General features: G+C 36.4%; 1 protein-coding gene across 1 annotated transcript in view; it reads right to left on the bottom strand.

Moving 5' to 3' along the window:
- Positions 1–21955, bottom strand: part of Smp_128320 (hypothetical protein) — a gene marked incomplete at its 5' end in the record, with an annotated part of 34824 nt that overhangs the window by 6709 nt on the left and 6160 nt on the right. Inside the window, 5 exons of the mRNA XM_018788882.1 lie at positions 1808–1933; positions 6900–7127; positions 10498–10586; positions 16004–16339; positions 17115–17256. Coding sequence (XP_018654381.1) covers positions 1808–1933; positions 6900–7127; positions 10498–10586; positions 16004–16339; positions 17115–17256 — 921 coding nt within the window. The remainder of the gene's footprint in view (positions 1–1807; positions 1934–6899; positions 7128–10497; positions 10587–16003; positions 16340–17114; positions 17257–21955) is intronic.

The raw sequence follows: 21955 nt of genomic DNA, 5'->3' as shown, positions 1-21955 counted from the left end.
TAATATCCGGGATTTTCCAGTGGGAATAATACCGATAATATGTTTTATTGTACCCACTTTTAAGTTATATGATTCGTATTTTGTCTTTTAATTAAATACTCATGTATGGAAATTTCGTGATCTGCAATGACTTTTCTATGGTGCTACCCGCAATCCTCTTTGTATACATCAGGGCATGAACTTCAGGTAAAAAATAACTATACTCTATCAAATGAACAGCGATGATTACAATATCAGAATGTTCGTATCTGATTACATTTCAGGACGCATTTCTTCAACGAGAGCCGCCTTCGGGGCAGGCAAAATATTAACATATTAACGAGTATATATATATATAATCTTACAACAGCCCTCCTACGCTACCGTCTCTGAAAGTGAAGGGAGTATATGGTCGTATGATATGATATGATCGTTTTATAGTGTTGATTGCTCATAGTTTGTGTAGAGTACTACGTAAAGGAGATAAGCCAATGGACGATGTAACGAATCTTCTTACTGTACAGTTCAGACAATTGTAATCTGCTTTTGGAAATTTTACGCAATGTAGCTCAAAGTTTCCTGTACTAGTATATACGTATACACCTGAGAATTTTTACGAGTAACTAGCCATGTAAATAAAGGAAATTAATAATTCTTCTCTGTTCACTTCCGTTTTCATATGGACAATAGACCGATCATTTTCCATAAGGAACTCTAGTGTAGCCATAATATTTGACTTCATATATTCTAAGATTCATCAGCAATACACATAAACTGCATTTATATAAATCAAAAGCTAAACAATTATTTCCTGAAGTTGATATTCTAATGAACCTTTTCTAAATGACCACTGTTTTCCACTTCGATCATTTGGTGACAGGAGAAGACTTATTACCCGATTTGATGACCTTCATTGTCACCATACATCACGCAACTTGTCCATGAACGCATAACCACCTGGCAAGTCATTAATCGTATCTCCATTAACTATTGATCAGTATGGACGGGAATTGTTGCACTCAAAATGTGTCACAAAGAAACGTTGTTTCATTGAACATGATAAATGTTTGGTTGCATGTAGTCTACATTGAACACAGAATAACAATGGCCCTTTTTATTGAGAAATTATGCAATTTACAAGTGTTGACGAAACTAGGAGACAAATACAATTACGGAATCAACAAGTGAAACGACACAGTTTTCATCAAGTAAATAATAAAATAAATTTAGTGACTTTGCGGCTAATTGAATGTGTCATATAATTAACAGTTTTCAGAAAAATAATGTTTATTTATACATGAATTTAAACAAACAGTAATTGATGTGATCGTACTAACCTAATTAGGCAGGAACGGTTTATTTCAAATAACACACTTATAAGGATATTAATTAAAATCAAATTTCCATCATGGGACCGTTGATAGTCTCTTTCATTTACTGGACTAAAATGTTTAGATCTTGTTGGTAAGTGAAGTCCTCAAAAAGACTAATAGATAATAATTTATCTCCATACAAATTAAAGTAACCATTGAAAGAAACAGTCTAACATTCAGCTGTCATATATACTTCTGTCAGGAGAGTTCTTACTAGTTGTGACGATTACTTTATAACTATTTATAATTTAAAATCACTGAATACATAAGCCTATTTATTTGTAACTCTTTTCAAAACTATGACAAAATCTTAGTTTTACATGAAAAATATCAAAAACTGTATGAAGCACTAAGCATCTAGTGTAACCCAAACATTTAGCTACAGAAACATCGAGTAACTGTAAGTTATTACATTAAAGATGTATAAAACACTAAAGCATGATAGCACAAAATACCTTCCGATCAATGCCATTAGGTGATCTCCAGAGCACTTTTAGTTTTTGGTCTTCGAATTTCGGCTTATTGTTAAGCATCTTTTGAATCAAATGTTTTGTAACAACCTGTAGATTATCCTGAAGCACCTGATCAACCATGGATTGTTTTCCCGACATATCAGAATCCTGGCTATCAAATATCGTTCCAAAAATAGGTGTTAACTTTGGTACAATATCAATATACTTCTCAGTATTCAACTCATCATTCAAATAGTAATGAATATCAATAATTTCCCTCTGTAGCACTATTGGATCCGAAAACATCCAGTCGGTATTTACGGATGATCCTTTGTTATTCGGCCAACCGTTACAATGTGGCTCACTTGAGTTGATTAATAGCGACAATGCATGAGAGAATTCTGAAATGAAGATAAGTGTTGTTAAATGAAACCTTTTGAAAGATGAAGCTTTTAGTGATAGTAAAAGGAAGAGTTTTGTACGATTCAGGAGCAAATTATGTAACAAATTTGCATAGAATTAAATAGATCATATATATCCACAATTTTATACTCAAGACTATTGTGTAGTGAAGCCAGTTGTCCCAATTGACAGTTTTGGTCACAGTTGCTTGTGGTGTCTTTAGCACTAAATTTGATAAGCGAAAAGCAAATACTAGACAGTTGAGCGATAGACAAAAAAACCAACAATCATCACTTCTCCACAAATCATAAATTATGGGATTGATTAATAAAGCCATAGATGATAGACTGGTATTGTTTTGTAGATAATAAGTGGTAAGATGGTGGTTGGAGGTGGTCAACAGGAAACCCTGGACCCAGGTTTCGTGCTGCTTAGCACTCGTTAACAAGGTGTACCTGTAATCTTGAGGGAACTCGTGCTCCCTGACGGATTCGATCCCGATAGCATTCAATCTGCATTAACACAGACTTGACACACATGACATTGATCACCACCTAGTGATCAATCAATTGTGATTACATCTCAGTCCTACAGGAAGTCGGTCGCGGCCCGGGTAGCTCAGTGGTAATGTCTCTGACTGTGGAGCTGGGTGACACGGGGTCGAATCCGCCGGGGAGCACCAGTTCCCCCTAGATTACAGGTGCACCTTAGTGACGAGTGTTAAGTAGCACGAAACCTGGGGTCAGGATTTCTTGTTGACCACCTCCAACCACCATCTTATTCCAACATAGTGCACGCAGAGTCGAGCCACCTAGACTAGTGGCCACATCGCAACTTGATCGATAGCATTCGATTGGCACTAAGAAGGACTTGACATACATGACATTGATCACCACACAGTGATCAGTCAATTGTCATAATAAGTGGTGTTTGTGAAAAAATCTGATAAGTAAACATTACACGAGAAACTCTCATTTGAACTACTATCACTATGAATTATTGGTACAACTTAAAATTTAACAGCTGATTACATTTCAGTAACTCTGGATACACTTCATAAACATTGGATGAATAAGTTGTGAGCATCTACCTCTAAAATTACTCCAAGTATTGAAAGCCAATTTTCTGAGAACAATTTAACTCAGAAAAGTTCACAATGTATGGTTTAGAATTTGATAAATTTGACATTTGGTGAATCTAGTATGAGGAGATTTTCGAAATTCCAAAGCAAAAGCGAAATATTTACTATGTCGTTGTTACTTTTTGAATGAGATCAAACGGACTCAACTGGCAAAACGGATCTATAGTCCCAAGACATTCTAAGATTTCTTATCTTCGGAAGGTTGATGAGGTATCTCACTTCCCAGTCTATGGGTAGCTGTTCTTCGTCGCGAATATTTCTGGAGGGAACATAGAACATCTTTGAAGTTACCTCTATACCTCTATATCAGTGACGAGGCTGACATCCTGTCTAGTCCTGCTACTTTGCCATTCTTGATTAATCGGATGACCTTGATAATTTCTTCCATTGTTGCTAGAGAGTCATATATAGAGGGGAAGTTCTATGAATCAATGCTGATTGCCGCTTTAGTTGTCAGAAGAGGTATCTACCTTGTAGCTTCCGAAGAATCCTGATATTCACCATGAGACATAATAGGTTTCATAAATGAAGACCCTACAATTCACAGGCCAGAGTTCAAATGGTTTAAATGAAGTTTTCTGGTGATCCCGACTCTCCTCCTTTACCCGCTCTTGAGACAAGTGGTAACCTTAGGAGGGCTTCATGTGGAGTTAACTAACATATATTAGTTAGCAATAATTTAAAATGATTCTTTGATAGTCTTTAAACTTTTTTAGCCTGGTGAAAAATTTACATTTCAGTTTATAAACCTGGCCTTTTCACACTTACCGTACCACTCAGAACTTATCAAATAACACCACGTTTTTAGCAATAACAACTTCCTTATTAGTGTGAGCGAGTTTATTGACCAATGTATTAAGGTAGTAATAGTTGATACTTAGTAAATAATCATTTTTATTTGATTTCATAGTTGGCAAAAAACGCCATATTCTGTATAGAAATTAAGCCATCCTTGGAACGTTTAGAAAGTTATTTTCAACACATTATGAAAGTTAAAGTCTGTTCGTTTGGAGAGCAAGGAGAACATTTATTTTAAGTATTTTATAAAAATTATAATCATTTTATGATAAGTTTGATTTCAAAATATCATAGATTGTAAGCAGCTAATGAGAAACCAACGAAATAAAACTTATTCATAGTTATCTTCTCAATTCCTTATGTCTTTTCTATTTAAGAATACGTACGTTAAAAAATTGACATTTTCCATTAAGGGTTAATAGGCCTGTATTAAAGATGACTTACTAAACGGAACTCATCATATAGAGGATGTCAATAATGGGTGGGTAGTGTTTCATCAGCAGTTACAATATCATGCTAGTACAGATTTATAAAACAAATGGATATAATAACTTCAAGAAGACACAAAGTCAAAAAGTTATTCGGTATCTGCTGATAGCCTGTAGTTGGCTACCGATTTCGAAGTATGGTGAAGATTAAAAAAGAATTAAATCGGGTCTAAATTAAGCAATAAAATTTATTCTTCCCATAATATCTAACATGATTTGCTTAGGAGGAATAAAAATTCTAGTTTTCATAAACGAAAGGCTTATCACAAGCTTTTGTAATTTGTGTTACTTACACTAAGAAGATAATCATCAAGTAACTCAGTAAAGAGGTGGTTTTCATCAGTCAGCTTTTGAAAATAGTAATCTGTTCGCTTTGATTTGTCAAGTACTGCTCCCAAGGTGACAGCTATTGAGGTAAGATCGAAAGTGAGATATTTTATTAGCAGTGTCCATGGGTTATAATAACTCGTCTAGTTTCCTATTCTTGAGAAGCAAATTGAAAAACTTTTGAAAAGTAATTTGACATGAAAGCAGTTTCCTGATAGATTTGCCAGAGTAAGATTTATTTGAATTTAGTTATATAAGGTATATTATTCGTTTCGTGAACAGAAGGGAATGAAGATTTAACGTAGTATTCTCTGATAGTTAATTTATTAGCGTTTACTGTTGATACCGATTAAATATCCCAAAGTAAACAAACTGGAATGTGAATAATATACTTCAAACCGAAATAGATGTGGGGAATAAAGGTGGCGTAAATTTGTAGTAAATCCTGTCACTTATGATCGACCGAATTAAGGTAACCGAAAAACTAATTATCGCTACAAGAAAAATTTATTCATAGTCATCAATGAACACACTTATCTCAACGCTCATCTTTCTCTACAGATAAATATATCATTAAAGTCCGGGCTGATCAAGAAATAATCATTGAAATTTCTACGTTTCATCTGTAAGGTGAAAACACTAAAAAACTAACCTGTTAATACCAACGCATTAAAATCTTGTTCTGTTATTAGATTCTCTCGTAAACACAGATTTCCAATGTGATATAAAATCCAAGCTATAATATTCCGCTCATGGTTCCACTCTTTTATTATCTTCCTGCGACTTTCAAATGACTATTTTAGCGTGAGAATAAAAACAATATCATCTCAATAAAACCTGAAGGATGTAAAGAAGATATAGTTGCAACTCTGGTAAATGTGACCTATGATTTTGAAAGTCGAATAACTTTACATTTAAATGTCTGCTATATGATTTTGTCTACTTATGAGTAGTCTACATGAGTACGAAGTATTTCTGTTTAACGATAAATAAGATTAATTACGAGTGACATCGTTTCGGAAAAAGCGCTTTAAGTGTCAATTCAAGTTAAATGAGGTTAATTAATATGCTACATACAATCTATACAGTCTATACTTTTGGGTTTTCTTCTGTTTCATGTTACATAATCGATAGATTAAGATTTCTTATCCTATCCACTTCTATCCATACAGTGAACAGCAAAACACTTGTAAGGCCTGAGTTAGATCTTATGCGGAGCCATGGGTGAATGTTGCTAAGGAGTCTCTCAACAAAACAGCAGTCTGTTCCTTGTTTAGTTCAAAAGCTTCTCCAGTTAACTTCGGTCACGAAGAAAATGATCTTATTTGTCAAAGACTTGAGATGGAAATTCAGTGAATTAATTTTAATTAAGTAACTTAAACCCTTAAAAAGCAGAAGAATTTCCAGCTTATGTATAAAAATATCAACTACCAACATTCACTATTTATTTAGTCTCGACCTATCCACATGAATAGAAATGATACTGGTATCACAGAAAATTTATTGATGATGAATAAACTGTGTGACTGCAAGTTTCTTTAACTGAAAGATTTGTAGTTCTATTTGTACACTTAAGCTGTATGGTTGACTTGATAACGCATGAACCGTACTCCATTAGACGACACAATGTATTATACGAAGTACTAAAAACACTTTTATGTTAAAGAATATGCTACCATCTATCAAAATTCAGAGAAGATTACTCTTCTGAAAGGATTCCTTAACATATGATACTTGGCCTTCGACAAGTCAGTTCTCTATATCATTCAAATAATTCAAGCAAGGAAACTAGTAAGATTTGAGAGGCTAAGTTCGGGAGAAATATTTTCCTTTTGTCTCCAAAGCCAAACGAAAAACCCATTCAAAAGAACAAAAACAGTGAAATACACAAATATATTTGAGGTTGAACATGATAATGAACACAGAAATGTATGCCTACTTCATCTTTCAGCTTGTCTCCTAGATAGTCCATTGAATTCAAATTCCACTCAGGTTCACCTATTATATTTGGGTTTAAATGATACCATTTTGTTAAGTCGACTGCTTGAAGAACTTTGTAATATGGATTACAGGTCTTTTGCCTAATACGATGTATAATACATTCAAATATATTGGCAGATATCCGTTTTGGTAATAATGGTAAACCATACTTTTGACCGAGAAGTATCTATAAAAGTATATAAGAACTCAAGACCACTTTAGAGAATATTTACGTAACAAACCCCATGAACATTGACAACAGGTCCAAAATATTGTGAAACAGTTCACGTATATAAATGAACACTAGTTTAAGGAGAAATAAATGAACTGTTTTCTTGTTACTTATTTTTTGAAAGAAGGAAATAACGGTTACAGAGGGTATGGATAATTTCCAAACCATGTTTTTAAAATGAAACAGTATTTATGAGTGAATAGAAATAACCTTGTTAGGTCGAGCTGATGGTCGGAGAGATATTTATAATCCATCAGGAAAAATGGATAGATATGTTCTACTTTTTCAAAATATAAACACTGGTTTCCATTTTCCAGAATGTTTTTATCAGCTTAAAACTAAAATTCACTTGTTCTCACTTTCTTCAGTCAAAATATGCGTAGAAGAATTCTCAAAGATTTCTGAAGTAAAATTTTCGAATCCCTATTCCTCTTGGATGAGGTGGTTCTCGATAAATGTCGATTATCATATCTCCGTATTTGACCATGTAAGATTGAACTACATGTTGCTAAGCTACTTAACCATATTAAGATGACAGAGTCTGAATTCTAGTTCAAATTGTATTCTAACCGTGTTTCAGTGACTTCGCAACATGTAGGATATTCGGAGCCTATTTAACTGTATTTATGTTGTATGAACATAAGTCAAATCAACACCGCGAAAATGTTTAAAACAAAAGGATCGTTTAACATACGACTTGAAAAACACAAGTTATGGAGGCTTAAAATTAAAAAAGCGTGAATGTTCAGTTATCAGATACGTGAAAAGAGTCCCAATACTAATCGTTAATATCCATCAACTGATACTATCTTAGAATTATTCTAATGTTTCGGATACAAGGAAAAATAGACAGTAGCTCTGTTCATTTTAAATATATATATATATATATAATTAGTCCATTAATAGATTACAGAAGTCACCTATAATTTAATCTTCACTAGGATATAACAGGGGATCTATCGAATTCAGTCTCTCTCAGCAACTGAACAACATGGTATAAGTTATCATCCAGTAACCGAATAGTGAAAATGGATACTTCGACCAAAAACTTTGCCTACATCTTGAACTGGCTGTAGTAAAAAATTAACATTAAATTCATTACTTCTAGAATCTTGATAGGCGCTATTGCAAATCAATGTTCACGTAGTTACTGAGTGGAAAGCTTTAGTAAAACTATTTTGTAGAATAAACAGATTATTGACTTTTGTGAAGCAAGAACAACACATGTTGGTTTTGAAAAGTTTATCAAGGGACTAATTGCATAAAACTACTGACTACTAGTCTTTGAATCACAGCTTTTATGGGACATTAAAATATTATACTTGATAGGATATGATTCACTTACAATTGGAGAGCAATTAAGGTCATTACGACAGTACTGAAAGCTGAGTTTTCTAAACAAGTCAGCATATCCAAGATGTTCCAATGGCACGATATCTTCCAATGGTCTGGGATCGATAAACTGTTAACATAACCAAACGATTATAATTGCGTAAGTAAAACACTGCTTTGCGGATCATATTAAATAACCAGGAAAAAGTGGAAACATCAGTTTAAAGAATAATCGAATACTTTATGTTAGAAAACATTAAAATCAGTTCACCGACGCTTTAGTTTCTGAAATTCAGGAGTACTGACTTCTTTTACCATAGAACAAATGAATCCAATCGTGTATACATTTTTAGTTTTACTATTTACTAATCGCTCTTTCGAGTACTGATCTATGATAGTTTTATATGAAAAGTAATGTCCCCTAAATTGGTTTCATAGATCTTTATCACACTGAATTTGATTTATTGACGCGAAATACTTCCACTGCATATATACACGTGATGGTTAGTTTAATTAATTTATGACCATAACTCTAATACTGATATGTTCGGACTGGAAATTGAAAACAAAACAACCTATGTGAAAACCCAATTTTTATCCAACAAAACTTGATCTGAACGCCTGATTTAAAAGAATATCAAATAACTTAGTTATATAATTCATAGCTTTACTCGAAAACACTTGCAGTGAAAATTCCCATTGCAGAGGAGGTAATTTCCATTATTTTACAAGAATCTAGCTGCTTCATATATCTACCTAAGAAGTATAGAGTCTTATGAATTTCGGCGTATACAAATACCAAACCTTCATGAAAAGTTGCCAAGCTTGTGGGTACACATGGTTCAAGACAAAATGAAATAATAGTTAATTGAAATGTATCATAAGAGCAGCAGAGATTTAACACAGAAAAGGGTTAACTATCCAGAGAAAATGTTTTAGAAAGTTGAAAAGGTGTGTTTGGTCTATGAAAAATGAACATAAAGGTGTATGAATGTACAGATAGATATTATGGGATAATATGAAACTAATGATAGGACTAAATTGGGTCCTATTTAGTTATTTTACAGTTTTGAGAAATCCATAAAACTGAAAATTACGAGTGAGCGCTTACAACAAACTGACTAATTGATTTCTCTTTATATGCTGCTGTCGATTTCCGAACGTTTATCGATAAAGAAGTGTGATACCATTAATTATTTTGGTTTACATAGTCAAGTCCAAAATTATTATTCAACTTATAAAAATCCGAACATCTCGGAGATAAAATTGTCCGGCCTTTACAACCGAATAGGTACTGTAGTGAACAAGAAGACAAATAGGGACAATCGAATGTATTTGTCACGAAATTATAGAATATCTCACTAAAATCTGACAACCATACAGTAAACAGTTAATTTGCAAACTATTAATCAATCGTCTCAATCTTGACTGTTCCTTCTGCAAATTTCAGTCCATCGTCTCCGATTATTATTGTCCATGCATTTTCATGCCAATTCCGTTTCGTTCCCGTTCTTTCGTTATCGATCTTCTACTGAAATACATTCTATGTCTGACCATCGTCATATACTACTTATATGGATATAAGGAACCCACATCACAGTACTAGTATTTTTTCACTACAACCTGATGGTTGAACCAGTAATACACACTTTAAAAAATAATGAGTATTAATCACTTCCAGCATGGTTAAGTTCAATCAGTTCAGCTAAATAGAATTTAAAAAGAGTCGACCAAGTGATTCTTTCTTAGGAATTCAACAGTCATGTAAATGTAACACTATAATTGAAGGTTGGTACCTCTGTTATGGAAATTTCCAAAGAAACCTAAAAATAGGGAGCAATCCGTAATGGTTCTACAGTTTCTAGTGGTCTATCAAGTAGTGTTGATTACTAGAGAAAACTCTTGTCGATAAACAATGAACATTATAGTTCAACATGTTATTTGATTTAACCACGAATACTAAAAAAAAGTGAAGGAAACCTTTTCAACTTACACAAACATCAAGCCCATATTTTTCTTGCGAATATTTACGAATATCGTGATATGTACTCTCTTGTAATATACGTCTTTCCAAAGAAAAATCTATCCAATTAGAAAAACATAAACATATATTTTATAACACTCAATTGCCTAGAATATATAGCCACATTCTTTAAATTGTGATGAATCATTCCGAAGAGATCCACTTTTTATAAACATATGTTCTCAAGTGTTCACTAGGATTTGTTCTCGTGTCTCTTACATTAATTTTATTTTCAATAAAAATTTAGTATAAACTTGTTTTTACATGGTCATCATTTATTATCAGGTTAAAAGTGAAAAACTGCCTAGATTTACAGGGTGCGATTCTCGGAAGTATCTCCCTAGTTAAATATATGTGATGTTTCTTTAACGATAACCAAGATTTAAATATATGTAAATGATTTACTTCTTGAATGCCGACCTCTATGAAAATATAAACAGAATATAATTTATATGATCGAGTAATGCTTTTAAAAACGTCAAGCCCTATCGGATGATCATGAGTAACAGGAAATTGGACTGAAGTTTGAAGCCCGATTTATCGCCATTCACAGTCAAATCACTTAACTTAGCAATCCCACTAAACAACACAAATTCGATCGATAATGAGTACACGATATTACAACCAGTAACTTTAAAAGTGTTTCTTCTTCAGCATGCACTGCTTGAATAGTTCAGTGGTGTTGTTTGGGACTGCAATCCAAAGTGAAGAGGGTTGACGTTTTTGACATCCGACTACTAAACAAAAAAGTAAATACATAAATAATTTTCGGGTGTCTTATTTCAGTTAACTAAAGATATATAGCCTACAAGTTACATACCGGTCTTCACTTCATCAAAAATAGAATACGTCAAGTGTATAATCACAGAATATATTCGATAGCTATAGATAAACATGATGGACATTTTATTCCCTTTCACTAAACGTATTTAAATTGAAAGCTGAGATCTTGATCTAGTTGTTTGAATATTTGATAAGAAGTTAACTAATTATCGATTCAATAAAAATTTTATATATGTATATTCAAAAATAACTCCACCTGTAGCTCTTCTATATTTACTACCGGTCCCAGGCTCCGGTAAAGGAGAAGGGTTGGGCATGGGGTAAGCAACCACATCCCGTAGAAAACTAACTAACTTACTAACCAGAAAAAATAATTCAAACCCTTCAAACTCTGCCCTGGGAGTTGAAGAAAAAATTATGACGCCTCAGAATGAAAGCCGAGTTCCTTCAGAAGTTGCGAGACCAGAGCAACACTTTTTATAGGTACATGGAATGTCCGGACAATGTGGGAGAATGGGAGGATCATTTAAATAGCTGCGAAAAAGAGGAGATACAATTTGGCCATGCTCGGAATAAGTGAAACCCATTGGACCCAAGTTGGACAGTAAAGGCTAGATATGGGAGAGATGTTGCTGTACTCGTGTCACGAAGAACTGAATTCTCCGAAGATTGAGGGAGTTGCTCTGATGCCGTTCAAATAAGCACTAAAAGAACTGATTGGATGGGAATCTCATGGAGCCAGGATCATCAAAGCATCTTTCAAAACAAAGGAGGATGGAATCACGATGAATGTTATCTAATGTTAAGCACCCACTAATAATAGTAATGACAACGATGAAGATCAGTTTTACGAGAGGCTGCAATCGATCATAGCGAAGTGCTCAGGAAAGGACCTCACCATCCTGATAGGAGATCTAAACGCCAAAGTCAGAATGGACATCACTGGGTATGAAGATATAATGGGATGACATGGACTAACTAGGAGAAAGGAACGAGAATGGTGACGGATTTGCAACTTTGTGTGCATTCAACAAAATGGTTATAGGCGGCACAATATTCCCACACAAACGCATACACAAAACCAGCTACATGTGTCTCATCGGATCACATTTTAGAGAACCAGATAGATCAAAGGTTCAATATAACCTTTCTTCGAGATACTGACAAACTCAACCAATTCAAGATAGCTCTCAACAACAGGTTACAAGCTTTACAGGATCTACTGAAAGAACAAGAAACTACGATGGAGGACAACTGGAAATGGTTCAAAGAAGCACTAACTTCAACGTGTCAGGAGGTTCTGAGTCGCAAGAAGCATCATCATAAGGAATGATGGATCTCTATGGGAACTCTGGACAAGATTCAAGAAAGGAAGAACAAGAAGACAGCAATTAACAACAGTCGAACACGAGCAGAGAAAGTCAAGGCGCAAGCAGAGTACGTAGAAGCAAACAGGCAAGTGAAGAAGAGCATTGAAACCGACAAGCAGAAATACATGGGAGAACTAGCAACAACGGCGGAAAAAGCTTCAAGAGAAGGGAATATGAAACAAATATATGATACAACGAAGAAAATAGCAGGGAGATATAGTAAACCAAAGAGACCAGTCAAGGACAAAGAAAGCAAGACAATCACGGAGATTCAAGAACAGAGGAAAGATGGGCAGAATACTTCGAGGAACTGCTGAATAGACAAGCTCCATTGAATCCACCGGAAATCGGAGCAGCACACACAAACCTTCCTATAAATATTACACCACCAGCAATCGAAGAAATCAGAGTAGCCATCAGACAAAGCAATGGTGCGAAAGCAGATGGACCAGACAACATACAAGCTGAAGCACTGAAGTCAGACATAGAAGTAACTGTAAACATGCTCCACGTTCTATTCAGGAAGATTTGGGAGGAAGAATAAGCGCCGACGGATTGGAAAGAAGGTTACCTCATCAAGATAACAAAAAAAGATCTGGGCAAACGTGAGAACTACAGAGGCATCAGTTTGCTGTCAGTGCCAGGAAAAGTTTTCAACAGATTGTTGCTCAACCGGATGAAAGACGCAGTAGACGCTCGACTTCGAGATTAACAGGCTGGATTCCATAAGGATCGGTCGTGCACAGACCAAATTACGATACTACAGATCATTGATGAACAATCAATTGAATGAAACTTATCATTATGCATCAAACTCCATGACTGTGAGAATGTGTTTGACAGTGTGGATAGGTGAACCTTATGGTTACTTCTTCAACACTATGGTGTACCTGACTAGATCATCAACATCATCCGGAATCCTGATGACGGACTACATGGCAAAGTCATGCAGGGAGGACAACGGACAGATGCATTCCAAGTGAGGACCGGTGTCAAACAAAGTTGTCTACTTTCCCCCTTCCTTTTACTTCCGGTGGTCGACTGGATTATGAAGACCCCGAAATCTGAGGGAAAGCACGGAATACAATTGACATCTCAAAGTCAATTGGATGATTTGGACTTCGCAGTACACACGAACAAATACAGACGAAAACAACAAATGTTGAAGTAACCTCTGCATCAATAGGCCTCAACATTCACAAAGGAAAAAGCAAGATTCTAAATACAACATGGAGAACACCAACCCAGTCACACGTGATGGAGAAACTATGGAAGATGTGGAAACATTCACGTACCTGGGAAGCATCATTGATGAACAAAGAGGATCTGATTCAGATGTAAAGGCGAGGATTGGCAAAGCAACGACCTCATTCCTACGATTGAAGAACATATGGAACTCAAAACAACTGTCAACTCACTTCAAAGTGAGAATCTTCAATACAGACGTCAAGACAGTTAGTTTTACTGTACGGAGCTGAAACGTGGAGAACTACTACCATCATCGTCAAGAAGATACAAGTATTTAAAAACAATTGTCTACGCAAAATACTCAACATTCATTGGCCGGATACTATCAGCAACAGCGTTTTATGGGAGAGGACAAACTTGGAGAACTACTACAACCATCATCGAAAAGGTTCAAGTATTTACAAACAATTGTCCACACAAGACACTCAATGTCCGGTGACCGGATGTCATCAGAAACAACCTACTGTTAGAGGAAACAAACCAACTTCCAAATGAAGAGAAAATTAGGAAAAGACATTGGAGGTGGATAGGACATACATTACGAAAATCACCAAACTGTATCACGAGGCAAGCGCTAACTTGGAATATTGAAAGGAAAATGAAAAGAGGAAGATAAAAAAACACATTGAGTCGGGAATTGGAATCAAACATCAAAAGAATGAATAGCAGTTGGTAACAACTGGAGAGACGAGGACAGAGGTTGTTGGAGAATCCTGGTCGATGACCAATGCCCCGCGAGGCGTATCAGACGTAGATAGTAGTAGTGGTAGCTTAGTTTACTGTTACACAATGACTTCATATTTAAACACATATAGGAAATTTAAGTAAAAGTATACGTTAAGTGTCATTAGCCGAGATGACATATGTTACTAATGAGCCGCAGTCATAAAACATTTCTAGATCGACCAAAATAAATTTGCTGGTTCATTTACGTTAGAAACGATGATACAATAGCATATATTACACCAAAAGCCACTTAAATATGAGACGGCAATGCGGTGAAATTACTAAAGTGATAACTCATAAGCAATAAAATCCAACTTATGTGAATAGGATATTGTTATGCATGAATAAAACACAACCATCCGGATGCTGTGAGAAAATATTAGAATGCATCAGCTACAAAGTCGCATAACAAGTTACAGATGATAGGTATTTGCATAGACTAGTGCTGCGACATAGTTTGATAACAATATAATAAATAAACTTAGTCAGCAGGTGATTTAGTTTGGGGCACACTTTAAGCTTGGGGGCCAACGATACTACTGCGTTGTCTGAACCTAAATACCCCGAGTGGGTTTCAGACCTAGAGCGTAGTGGCTGAAAGTCGAACACCCTATACACAGCTTCACATTGAATGGCACCACAAAACCTACCATAGTAATATTTCAGTTTAAGTTGGTTTCACGGCTGAATTCCTGCTACATTTAAATGGCAGGAGCCAGTGTTTGTGTGACTTTTCTATTTTATGACCAAACTAAAGAAATCACACGGACACTAGTTCTTGTCTCTTAAATGAGGCAGAAGTGATGAGTTATGAGACCAATTATAACTCAAATATTACCATGATAGGTAATGTTGGTCAAATCTAGATTAATTGGATGAAACTAAGTAGCCAAGATCAAGTACACGAACCTTTCGGTTATACGATTTTTGTAAGCCAGTGACGCAACCAGAACGCCCAAACCAAGGTAGGTAGAACGGTGTTCGAATAAGTAATCCGATATTTGAAAGTCAAGTAATGATGAATACTGGAATATGTGAGACAAAAATCCGGGAGAAACCTTGAAATTATTTTGAAACTAAGAAATAAGTCTATCTAAGTGTTCTAAAGGGAAACTTGATAACCCATAGGTTGTTGTTTGTATCATTATTTTTACAACTAACTTCTTTAAACATACAATATTAATACACATTGTTCGATCCATCCTAATCTCATTGTTTGGATATCAAGTGACTGAATAATGCAAATAACAAAATAAACTTGTGTAAAAAGTACATTTCTTATAGAAAATTATTTATCGAATACACACTAATAAGCTAGTCCAGAAAATAGCAAAATTACTAGAACTTACGAGGAACGGGATGCCAAGGAGGGCTTGCCTTAGTCGCATAAACCCGGACAGAAACTGGGTCAGGACAAACTGGATTATTATTAGGACCGAAACCGTGTCCTTCAAGGGTACAAGTAATGTTGCATTGAGAAAGAGGGATGCTTCTTGATTCCTTCGGTAGCTGCATCATACACCAGCATGTATGACTAGGACCTAACCATGAATATGCTATGCCCAGAGAACGACAGATGTTCAGACAATCATTATCATCTTTGTATTCACTTGATTTAACGAAGATAAGGTCACTGTGACGGATGAGGAAGCATCCTACGAATGACGGTTGTTCGCTAAGGTTACCTGAATATTAAGAAACACAGAAGTCTAAACAGCACTTAAGCTGACAACTGGTGGAGAGGGAGTAAAATAGTATATGTAGCACTGAACACCAAGTAAAAATTGTCTCATACGGAGTTCAAACTTATCTTGGGAAAGTTAACATTAGAAATCAATATTGTAAGGGTACTGTGCTTGTTGATAATTTTTAAACACCAAAGTAAGTCCAGTGGGTGACTGACTTAAAAAATTTCAAAAGGGCCATTGCTATTCGGTTTTAATACTAATTCGGATTTTTCCCATTCAATATCTTCTATGTGGGTAAAGAGTGGACGGAATGAAACAGAAGAAAAAGATCAACCAACAATTCGACGAAATCGAAAGATTTGCCCTCGTAAAATGTGTGAGGAATCTTAAACTTTAGAAAACCTTTGTGAATTACTAAAGACAAGGATATATTTTAACATTGGCTGTACGCTTAACCAACAATTAAATACCTAGTGACAGGAAACTAAACAAAGAAATACGTTACAGAGAAAACAAATGTGTAATATGGTTAAGCTTTACCTTGAATATGACAATAGCTGCCAGAAAATCTTTGGTATGTAACAGGAGAGCAACCTACACCAATAAATACTTGTTTGCAGCTTTCAGAATGTGTTCGGTTGTAAGCACTCCAAACATATTTGTTACTGCGAAAACACTTTGTTATCTTGTTCTGGCTATCATTTTTCTTTAAACGACTTGGAATTTCGACAGTCTTAAAGAAAACGGTTTGAAATGTACAAGTGTAACTTACAGACAAAAACGGACTTTTGAAAACAAGTACATACAGCTGAATGTAGAGCTGTATAATCACGAAAATACAAGTAAATGCGCAACAAACAATCATATTGTGTCTGGATATCGCTGATATCATTATTAATCAAATAAGAAGCCATCTTAAATGTGTAGTAACGGACACATCCCAAAATACCGCGGTCAGCTCCAACTCTTAAATCAGTTTATCTCGGTATGGAAAGGAAAAGAGGATAAGTGTCCCGTGTTAGTTATGTCAGTGGTGATCTCTCAGCTATTCCAACTCCCTTTTAAAAGTGTCGACTTATGGAGTTTCAATCAAGTGTTGAGGTGACGATTTCAATTCAGTCTTCGGTCTTTAGTAGTGAGGAAAAAAGGCCAGTGGACATGTGTTAATCCTTTCGGCTGGTTTTCCAGTGGATATCCAGCTTATCATTGAAAAGGTAGACTGTTGGGGCTGATACCACTTGTTTGGGTAAGTTGTTCCAGTTGAGGATATCACGAATCTTCTAGTTCTGCAACTAGCAACCAGTAGTATCTTCTATAATCGTTCGTTCCCAGTCGAATAGAAACCAGAAGTCAGACGAGAAGAGGTAGGAAAGATATATTTGATACGTTACCAATATATCGAGGGACCTTTACTATAAGCTGACTAATGGACATAGGAGCAGTGTCCCACGCCGAGTTGAAACGTGATCTGGTACGGATGCATGACCGAAAGCCTTAAGCTAAACAAGTCCACTTAAACAACGTGGTCAGCATCCAATGTCGAACACTTAATGAGCTATTGATTTTGGGGAATTATTTACAGCTACAGATCACTCCCCCCCCCTAGTGAGGTAGTGATGCCCCTAAGACGTGACCAGCCAGAAGTTTAAACCCAGCGAGTTTGTCGTTGGTAAACACTCTTCTGATAGCTTGCTTCGTTTAGCAGCGTCTGGTCGTCTTTCCTTAAACTATGGGACCAAAATGTACAACATAGCAATAAAGAAATATAGTACAATGAAAATTTCGGTTCCTTGCGAAACTTCGTCGTTCTTTTCCAGCCGTCCTGGAAAAGAGGAAAAATAAAACGTGTGAGTGCATGTCGAAAAATACACTCGTACTTGCGTAAGGACACAAGATGAGCGGAAAAAAAACTAATACACTTACAAACAGAGTAAAAGCGATCGGAAAAAAAAGGTTTTTTTTGGGTTTTTTTTTATCTATAAAAAAAATATATATATACGCTCAAGAAAAATAAAAATGTTTTGTTTTTATTTTTGTTTTGTTTTTTATATAAATAAACAAAATGAGCATGTTAAAAAAAATTTTTTTATAATAAACTATGAAAGGGTAATTCAAGATAAAGCTTATGTCCTACGTGCAATATTCGTTAAGATGTTCTGGAAATCTCACTCGTCTTCCAGAACGCGTTGTTTTAGGTTCATCTATCGACGTTGACGAAGTATCAAGTTGTTTGTCGGCTGTCGTGTAGGGTACTACGAGTGTAGTAGCTGTGTCGTACGATTGTACCGAAAGAAAATCGACGTAGCTAGGGTTTCCTTCTAAGTACGCTGCTTTGAGTCGATCGATACTGATGCTATCGTTCGTACCGTTCTTATCGACTACATAGTACTTAGGTTCGCGTTGAAGAACTTTGAAGGGTCCTTCGTATGCTGATTCGAGGGGTCGTCGATGTGAGTCTCGACGAATGAAGACGTGTGTACTATGTCGTAAGTCGGTTTGAACGAAAACATCAGTTGATTGAGGTCGAGTGTGAGCAGGTTTAACTGAACGCATTGCGTTTGTAAGCCTACTCGTGTAAGAGTTTAGATCCTTGTTCAACGAAGAAGCTGAAGGATCTGCGAACTCTCCTGGGAGTCGGAGTGTCGTTCCGTAAACGAGTTGAGATGCAGTGTATCCAATGTCAGCTTTCACTGCATTGCGGATACCTAGCAAGACGAGTGGAAGAGCGTCTGTTCACTGTGAAACGTTTGCGGCTGATAATGAAGCTTTAAGTTGTCTATGAAAACGTTCTACCAACCCGTTTGCTTGTGGGTGGTAGGCGGTTGTCCGGAAGCGCGTGATTCCTAATAGTGTGGTCAGACAACGGAAAAGTCCAGATTCGAACTGGCGTCCGCGGTCTGTAGTGATTGTGGAAGGGTAGCCGAAATTTGCTACCCATCGTTCGACGAAAGCGCGGGCCACTGTCTCAGCAGTAATGTCCTTAAAATGTCTTGTTTCTGGCCATCGAGTAAAACGGTCTACGCATGTTAGGAGATATGAGTATCCGTTCGAGTCGGGTAAGGGTCCTACCAAATCTAGATGGACGTGGTCGAAACGCGCGTCAGGGGTTTTGAAAGAGCCTAAGGGACATTTGTTGTGTCTCATGACCTTAGATTTCTGACAGCTTACGCAGGAGCGTGCCCACTCCCTCACGTCTTTATTCATGCCAGGCCAACAAAAGCGTTCGGCTATAAGTTTGACTGTTGCGCGAGCACCTGGATGAGAAAGATTGTGCAACGTATTGAAGACGTTGCGTCGATAATGTTTTGGTACTATTGGACGATCCCTACCTGTAGATGTGTCACAGAGTAAGGTTTCCTTACCTGTTCCCATCTGCTTAATACTTAGTTTAAGAGTTGTCGAGGATAACTCATGCTGAAGATCAATGTCTTCTTTTTGAAGCTGAGTGAGTTTAAGAAGGTCGATTCCTTGGAAACTGTTCAAGGAACTTATTCGAGACAAGGCGTCTGCGACTACATTGTTAGCTCCAGAAATATGTTGTATATCTGAAGTAAACTGCGAAATGTAGTCGAGTTGTCGAGACTCTCGCGGTGAGTACTTGTCTGAAGATGAACTTAAAGAGAAGGTAAGAGGTTTGTGATCGGTAAAGAGCGTGAATTCTCTTCCTTCGATGGAATGTTGGAAATGTCGTACAGCACAATACATAGCTAGGAGTTCCCTACCGAACGTGCTGTACCTAGATTCCGCGTCTAGCAACCGTCTCGAGAAAAATCCTAAAGGTTGCCAAGAGTTGTTAACCCATTGTTGTAAGACTCCTCCGATTGCTGATACCACTTGTTTGGGTAAGTTGTTCCAGTTGAGGATATCACGAATCTTCTAGTTCTGCAACTAGCAACCAGTAGTATCTTCTATAATCGTTCGTTCCCAGTCGAATAGAAACCAGAAGTCAGACGAGAAGAGGTAGGAAAGATATATTTGATACGTTACCAATATATCGAGGGACCTTTACTATAAGCTGACTAATGGACATAGGAGCAGTGTCCCACGCCGAGTTGAAACGTGATCTGGTACGGATGCATGACCGAAAGCCTTAAGCTAAACAAGTCCACTTAAACAACGTTGTCAGCATCCAATGTCGAACACTTAATGAGCTATTGATTTTGGGGAATTATTTACAGCTACACAGTCATTAGCCACTCGTTAAGAAAAACAATGTAGCGGTCCATAGATCCCCAAGGTGAACAGTCATGTAAGCTTTCAACGTTGGTTCATGCTTCATTAATTTTACCTGGCAATTTCTATATGAATGTGTTTGGTCACTCATCTGCACCAGATTACGAGTGGGTACATCATGTTACACATCCCTTGCAACTACTAGCCAGCTTAAATTAAACGGCCCTCAACATACCGGACAATTTTCAAATATAATTTCGAACTATTTCATTCCCTACTTCTGATATGACTTGCTCAGAACCGCTTGATCATAAAAGCGTTATACAACTCTGAAAACCTATTTCATCTTTACCAGAAACCCGATTCTGAGTTTACTCAATCGCAGATTTTTCACCTTTTTGGTATGGCCTCGGTGATGATTAGTTCTCACAGTAAATGGACCTGTACTTTTCAGAGCCTGTAGATATAAATATACTCCAATGCCTTTTGCTACGTCTAAGATGTTTCTTGACCTCATTAGTTATTCATGATGGGCAGTTAGTAGGTCTTCATGGTACTATTCATGATATAGGCGGGGGTGTAATCAAGCTAATATTATATTTAAATATGAATGTTAATCTAGTGTTTACTTACTAGTCCGTTGCTGCAGTACATTCCTGAGTAGCTGTTGTATCTGTTCTTCATACATTTGGATGATATCCTACCTGGTCGTGTATTACGTTGCAAGCCCTTAACATGAATTTTAAAAAATGCATGATCACTATTCGCTAACGGCGAGAGAACATTTGGGTAGGTAATATCCGCAATCGCATTGAAGTACATGACAATACACGTTTTACTGGCAATTTAGCTTGGTCTATGTGTTAAGGATTCGTTCGTAGTGATCTGCCATCTCTCTACTTTCATGCAGTTAGTGTGCTCAGTCTACACTGCAATAGAACTACACTTATCTTGCAACTTGAACTTTAATAAATGCCCTCCGGAAATCATCCTGAAACAAGAAAAGTTCTCTCAGCATCGGCCGCCCAAGCTGTTTACATATCTCAACAGAAAAATTTCGGGATCTGGAGGCTTGATCAATAGAGCCACACATTTTCCTGACAACGTTACTAAGCAATCCCCAGAATTACATATCAATGTATTGATTGATATTACCTTAGTTTTCAAATCTAATACGATTTTTAACGAAGCCAACATATTGGAAACTTTCCAACGGACAATTACCCAAAGGAAATATAATGTTTTCATTAAGAAAGAAAACTCGCCTGAAATTATTTCGAACAATTCTTGGGGGCTTTAAGACGTCAAAAAACTGCTTGATGATGCGAAAACTACGAACTCATGCAAGCTAATACATGCTCAATCAACTTCAATGAATTCATGTTTGAAATATTTGCCTTGGACGAAGATACTCAAAGTCATGGAAATGAAAAGAATACC

Source organism: Schistosoma mansoni, chromosome W (assembly GCF_000237925.1).
Source record: "Schistosoma mansoni strain Puerto Rico chromosome W, complete genome".
Classification (NCBI taxonomy): Eukaryota; Metazoa; Platyhelminthes; class Trematoda; order Strigeidida; family Schistosomatidae; genus Schistosoma; species Schistosoma mansoni.
Note: the sequence above shows the minus strand (reverse complement) of the source record. Positions and strands in the feature narration are given on the sequence as shown.